The 6000-nt window shown below is 49.6% G+C and overlaps 5 protein-coding genes across 5 annotated transcripts in view, besides 3 other annotated features; all 5 read left to right on the top strand.

The window, feature by feature from the left end:
* Positions 1 to 601, top strand: part of TraAM80_06031 (cyclic nucleotide-specific phosphodiesterase PDE2A) — a gene marked incomplete at both ends in the record, with an annotated part of 2631 nt that extends 2030 nt beyond the window's left edge. Inside the window, one exon of the mRNA XM_029382888.1 lies at positions 1 to 601. This exon is cut by the window's left edge and continues 2030 nt beyond it. Coding sequence (XP_029237266.1) covers positions 1 to 601 — 601 coding nt within the window.
* Positions 602 to 1025: 424 nt separating this feature from the next.
* On the top strand, positions 1026 to 1406 carry TraAM80_06030 (ribosomal protein S6; the record flags this gene model as incomplete). Its single annotated transcript, XM_029382887.1, has 1 exon — positions 1026 to 1406. The coding sequence occupies one exon, from the start codon at positions 1026 to 1028 to the stop codon at positions 1404 to 1406; it is 381 nt and encodes a 126-aa protein (XP_029237265.1).
* A 493-nt stretch (positions 1407 to 1899) lies between these two features.
* Positions 1900 to 1925: a microsatellite.
* A 205-nt stretch (positions 1926 to 2130) lies between these two features.
* TraAM80_06029 (uncharacterized protein) lies at positions 2131 to 2550 on the top strand (the record flags this gene model as incomplete). The annotated part of the gene is made up of 1 exon (XM_029382886.1): positions 2131 to 2550. The coding sequence occupies one exon, from the start codon at positions 2131 to 2133 to the stop codon at positions 2548 to 2550; it is 420 nt and encodes a 139-aa protein (XP_029237264.1).
* Positions 2551 to 2590: 40 nt separating this feature from the next.
* Positions 2591 to 2649: a sequence feature (A-rich).
* Positions 2650 to 2783: 134 nt separating this feature from the next.
* Positions 2784 to 2803: a microsatellite.
* Positions 2804 to 3013: 210 nt separating this feature from the next.
* Positions 3014 to 4420, top strand: TraAM80_06028 (putative phosphomevalonate kinase protein; the record flags this gene model as incomplete). Its single annotated transcript, XM_029382885.1, has 1 exon — positions 3014 to 4420. One exon carries the CDS (start codon positions 3014 to 3016, stop codon positions 4418 to 4420), a length of 1407 nt encoding a protein of 468 aa, XP_029237263.1.
* Positions 4421 to 4792: 372 nt separating this feature from the next.
* TraAM80_06027 (proliferative cell nuclear antigen (PCNA)) lies at positions 4793 to 5662 on the top strand (the record flags this gene model as incomplete). Its single annotated transcript, XM_029382884.1, has 1 exon — positions 4793 to 5662. The coding sequence occupies one exon, from the start codon at positions 4793 to 4795 to the stop codon at positions 5660 to 5662; it is 870 nt and encodes a 289-aa protein (XP_029237262.1).
* Positions 5663 to 6000: the final 338 nt, after the last annotated feature.

Here is a 6000-nt window from a genome sequence, read left to right as displayed (position 1 = left end):
GCTAGGTATTCTGTCGAGTGCGAGCGGCAACACCTCGGTGCTGGAGGTGCACCACTGTAATCTTGCCGTCGAAATTCTCTCCGATCCGGACTCCGATGTATTTGAGGGCCTTGATGGTGCCGATCGCACCCTGGCGTATCGTGCTATGATTGACTGCGTGCTTGCCACGGATATGGCCAAGCATAATGAGCTGTTAAATTTGTTTCTTGTATCTATGGAAAAACCGTATTCAATTGAAGATACCACCGCCAGGCAGATGATCATGGACGTAATAGTGAAGGCGGGTGATATTTCGAATGTAACGAAGCCGTTTGACATTTCTCGCTTGTGGGCTATGTCGGTGACAGAGGAGTTCTACCGTCAGGGTGACATGGAGAAGGAGAAGGGTGTGGAGGTGCTGCCCATGTTTGATCGTTCCAAGAACACGGAGTTGGCCAAGGGCCAGATTGGCTTCATTGACTTTGTCGCCAAGCCGTTTTTCAAGAAGGTTGTGGATGCCTGCCTCACTGGCATGCAATGGACTGTCGACCGTATAAACAGTAACCGTGCACAGTGGGAACTGACACTTGATGCTAAGATTTCCTCCTGTGATTTAAAATGATTTGTATGTGGAAGCTATCGAGGAAGAAAGTTTCTTCTTTTTTTTTTTGTGAAGTTGATTATAGGCTGATGAGGTGTTTGTGCCACTTTCTTATTGTGGGTTGTACACATTTTTTTTTCTTTTGATGTGGTGCAGCGTCGTCTGCCCTGTGTTCGTTTTTGTAGCGTTGTTTTGGTGATGACGGTATGGGAGGATCATGTAAGTAGTTGTTTTGTATGAAGTACTTCAAGGTTGTGTGGCTGTGTGTGCATTCACGTATTGCGTGTCGGTGGAAGCGATGCCGGGCTTGAGAGACATTTTTTTTTTTCTGTGCTTAACCGTATCTCATTTTTTTTTTTTCTTTCTTTCCTTGACTGTGCGTTAATGACGGACTCCACTGAACGTGTTTGACTTGTTGTGGAATAGTCTACAAGATAATTTGCGAATGACGGCTGAGATCAGTGAGAAGGCATTTCCTCTTGCCGGGGACCGCTTGACGCAGACTATCCTGGACCTAGTGCAAGAGGCCAGCAACGCGAAGATGATCAAGAAAGGGGCCAATGAGGCCACCAAGGCTCTTAACCGAGGCATTGCGGACCTGATTGTGCTGGCGGGTGACACGAACCCCATCGAAATTCTTCTGCACCTTCCTTTGCTCTGTGAGGACAAGAACGTGCCGTACGTTTTTGTTCCTTCCAAGACGGCGTTAGGCCGGGCGGCTCAGGTCTCACGCAACGCGGTGGCCTTGGCGATCCTGCAGTCAGAGAACAGCCCCATCTCCGCCAAGGTTCAGGCAGTCAAGCTAGAGATCGAGCGTCTTTTGTAAGCTGTACATGGGGAGGGGCTTGCGTGGAAGAAGGGGATAGCAAACAAGATAAAAAAAAAAGGAACGAAAAAAAGGCACAGTAAGACAACACGCGAAAAGTGGAAGTAAAAAGGGAAAGAAAGAAAGCAATGATGGGGATAAAAAGTAAGGGCGGCCCCCTTCTTCTTGTGCCTTCTTTCCTCGCAGGGGAGGAGTGAAGGAGGAAGAGGTTGTACCTGTTGAGTGAAGAGCCGGAGCTGTCCGTAAATGGCGGTGAGGAGACGGCAGGCGCCTGCTCCGTCCCCAAGAGAGTTAATGGAAACCGTTAAGCTGAGAAATGAAGAGCCACAATTGAAAGAGCAAAAAAAAAAGTGGTGGAGGAAAGGGGACGCCCATCGACAGGGCGGCATGAATGGAGCTTCTTTGTGAAAAGAGCTTTGCTGATAAACGATTTAAAGAAATCCCCCATTATGTTATTTTCTATACACGTAACTCTTCACTGTTGTTTCTACTTTGTGTGTGTTGTGTGTGTGTGTGGTGGGGGGGGGGGGCTAGTGCTTTTTTTTTTTTTGCGCAGCACTGTTGCTTTGGTCGCTTGGGGCGGACTGCATGTGCCTCTGCTTTTTCTCTTCTTGTTTTTCTTTCATTGGACGAGGTCTTCACCTCGTATTCGTTGCGGATTTACAAACGAAGGAGAGAATAGAAACCAAAAAAAAAACAGCAATAGTGTTTCTGCTTTTCGTTGATGGCAATTCAGTGCGTCTCCAAGTGCGATGGATATCGTTCACTACGTGCCGAATGCGCTCGTGATCCGTGTTTGGCGCAGGGCATGTGTAAGCTGATGGATGCAGGCATTAGGGACTGTGCCGAATGGTGCTGTGTGGGCCGGGGAGGCTACGTGTTCCTCGTTGTCCTCTTCTTCTGTGGCGGAACTTGCGCTCTGTTTAGTATGTACTATCTGTGGCGGCTTCATCAGGCCAATGTCGCAGCGGGGGCCGTCACAGACGCGGGAGAAAAGATTTCGGCCCCCCCTGATTCGGACCCCAGCACAGTGGCGGCGCAGCGGCGCAAGAAGCGCCAAGTTACAGTAGACCCGGAACTGCTTATGGCCGTCGGTGTCACACCACCAGAGGTGGGGGAGCTGGGGGTTGGGCGGTATCGGTAGTGTTAGGTGTGTGCTAGCGAATTATTTCAACCGTTATTACGTCTGTTTTTTTTTTTTGTTTGTTGTTGTTACTGTTTATTTTGATCTGTGCGTATGTTTATGTGCATCTATATCTCTGCGTTTCTTCATTGGTGGGTTTTCACAGGTAAACATGTGCGGTGTGGGAGTGATGGCTGCTGCATTTAGTGTCTCCCCTTTTATTTTTATCGTCTTGTTTGCTCCCATCCTTTTTTCACACACACGCACACACACATCCTGCGCTCGTTGCACGACGCAACCACACCAATGTGTACTGAGCTGTTGAGAGACATCTCTAATCATACATTTACTTGTGAACAACTCTGCCTGCGTTGTGATCAGTTGTTGTTGTTTCGGACTGTGCTGCTCCCATCATCATTTGAAGTGCAATAATTTTTGTGTTTATTGGCTATTCGGGTGCCATTCGTCGTTCACTGATATTGCAATGACAATGATCAAGGCGTCTTCGCCTGGAAAGGTTCTCATCCTTGGCGGCTACCTCATCGTTGAGGCGCCCAACATTGGAATTTCCGTCGGCACGACGGCGCGCTTTGAAACACGACTGCTGACACAGCGTGCCGCGGCCAATGGAAAGTGTTGTGTGCGCATTCATTCGCCTCAGTTTGGCAAGGTGTTTGAGTTTGAGTGCGTGGTCGACAACACTCCCGAGCTCACCGTCTCTGCGGTCCAGACAGGGGGCCCTCCATCCCCTTTCTTACGCTACAGTCTCCTGTACACCGTGGCTGCGGCGCTTGCACATGGTGGAGATGTTTTTAAGGAATTGACGTTGGAGCTGCTCGCTGATAACGACTTTTACAGTCAAAGAAACTACTTGGTGTCACAGGGAAAGGAGGTAACCGTGGCGAACTTGCGTTCGCTGCCACCACACCTGCCTCTTGTTGGTGGTGTCTCAAAGACTGGGCTGGGTTCCTCAGCTGCAATGACGACCAGCCTGGTGGCATGCCTCTACCGTGCCCTGACAACTCACAACAGCTGGAGTGAAAGTTATGAAGCTAGTGACGCGGCGGAGAAGGAGCTTCTTCACCGTGTTGCTCAGGTGGCTCACTGTGTGGCACAGGGGAAAATTGGAAGTGGGTTTGATGTTTACACAGCGACCTACGGAACCTCTGCGTACCGCCGTTTTCCGCCACAGCTGATCGAGAATGTAATGGGTGGCAAAGAACCTCCTGTGAATGTGGTGGTGTCAGCTCTTGTGGACTGTGTTAGGTTAGAGAAGGAATGGGTGAAGCGCGTTCCATTCCAGCTTCCCTTTGGGCTGAAGCTTCTCTTGGGGGATGTTCACCAAGGCGGTTCAGGCACACCAGGAATGGTGTCCAAAGTTATGGCATGGCGGAACTTAGTTGCTACTGATCCGGATAGCCTTTGGGAACGACTCCGAGAGAATAATGAGAAATACGTGGAATCGCTGAAGAAGCTGGCTCTGCAGGCGAATACAAAGGTAGAGGAACATATGGACTCTTTGAATGTTTTAAAGCATGTCGTGCTTGCTCAGTATACTTTTAAAAACGATGCTGAGCGACTTTGGATGGAGGCAGCGGCATATGCTTCTACAACTCGACGCTACTTGCGTGAAATGGGTCAGGCTGCTTCTGTGGAGATTGAGCCGATTGCGTTGAGCGTCTTGCTTGATGCCACTTATGCGCTTCCAGGTGTATTTGCGGTGGGATGTCCTGGAGCGGGTGGGTACGACGCCGTATTTGCTCTGGTTTTAGGCGAAGAGGCTTGCAAAGCCGTCGAGGTGTTTTGGGAAGGCTATGCGGCCATGCATGTGTGCCCCTTACTGGTACGCGAGGATGCCGCTGGGCTCATTTGTTCTACTGAAGAAAATTAGTGGTGGTTAAACTGTCACAGGAGAAGGCATATATATATATACAATTTTTTTACTCCTCATTTATGTAGGGGAAGCTGCAAGACTGTGCATGGGATTGTGTATACCATACTTGATCTTGTCTCTCTTTTTCCGGGCCTCTCTTTTGTGGCTGCCGTCTCAGCACTGTGACCTCCTTCTGCACCAATGTTGTTGATTTCACTCTCGCGTTTGCCATCGCTCTCTGCTCCTTTGTGTTTTCATTGCATTTAGCAAACACGACACACGGCAGGCGGCTAAACTCCGAAAAAAGAGATAGAGAAGGGAGTAATAAAAAAAAAAAGGAGATTATAAAGTAGCACACTATAGCAACAACAATAAGACCATTCATCGATCATGCTGGAGGCTCAAGTTCAACAAGCCAGTCTGTGGAAACGGCTGATTGAGTGCATCAGCGGCCTAGTCAATGAGGCGAACTTTGACTGCAACCCCGGTGGTCTCTCTATTCAGGCAATGGACACAACTCACGTCGCCCTTGTGCATCTCCTCCTCCGCGACGACTGCTTCAGCAAGTACCAGTGTGAGCGGAACAGCATTCTCGGTCTCAACCTCGCCTCTCTTTCCAAGGTGCTGAAGATTGTTGAGAGCTCAGACAGCTTGACGCTGCATCACGAGGACGACTCTGACGTCGTTGTATTAACCTCGGAAAACTCGGAAAAGTCGCGAAAGTGTGAGTACCAGCTGAAGCTGATGGATATTGAGGGGGAGGCGATGGGAATTCCCGAGATGGGGTACGGGTCAACGGTGACGCTCAGTTCGCAGGAGTTCGCTAAAATTGTTCGTGACATGAACGTCTTTGGCGAAACTGTCACGATCGAGATTCGGAAGGAGGGTGTGAAATTTAGCTCGTCTGGCGATCTGGGTGAGGGATACGCTTTTTTACGCGCCACTGGGGTGCCGGAGCGCGCTGTAAAGACGGCGCCAGAGGTAAAGAAGGAAGACGACGATGACGTGCCTATCGGCCGCATCAACACATCAAGCGCGAAGAACGGCGGCACGGCCATTGGTGTTGAGGTACAGACGGATGAGCCTGTCACGCTGACCTTCGCGCTGCGTTTCATGAACGTCTTTGCGAAGGGCTCCACCCTGAGTGACCGTGTGTCGCTGAAGTTTGCCCCTGACAGCCCGTGCATGGTGGAGTTCAATATTGACCATGTAGGCTACCTGCGCTACTTTCTTGCTCCGAAGATGGACGACGTGATGTGAGACGCCAACCATTTGTTCTGTCAACACAACGCACACAAAAATACACACCGCGATTAAACGGCGAAATGGAAGTTGTATTACGAAAAGCAAACAAAAAAAAGGGGGCATAATGGGGAAGGGCGCGGGTGTGGGCAGTGAACGAAGGTGAGGGAAAACAACGGTGGAAAACATTGCGTACAGACATAAGAAGGAGCTACAAAGGTGAAAAAGAAAAAAGCTTTTTTTTTTTTGCTTTTGTTTTGGTCCATAAAATTTCATAGAGTTTCAGAGGAGGAACAACAACATCAACACAACGGCAACGATGGGATTACGGATGGTGGTGGCGACGGGGAAGGTGG

This window comes from Trypanosoma rangeli (assembly GCF_003719475.1).
Source record: "Trypanosoma rangeli strain AM80 chromosome Unknown Tra_15.4_contig_00209, whole genome shotgun sequence".
Lineage (NCBI taxonomy): Eukaryota > Euglenozoa > Kinetoplastea > Trypanosomatida > Trypanosomatidae > Trypanosoma > Trypanosoma rangeli.
This window is presented reverse-complemented; position numbering and strand designations above follow the sequence as displayed.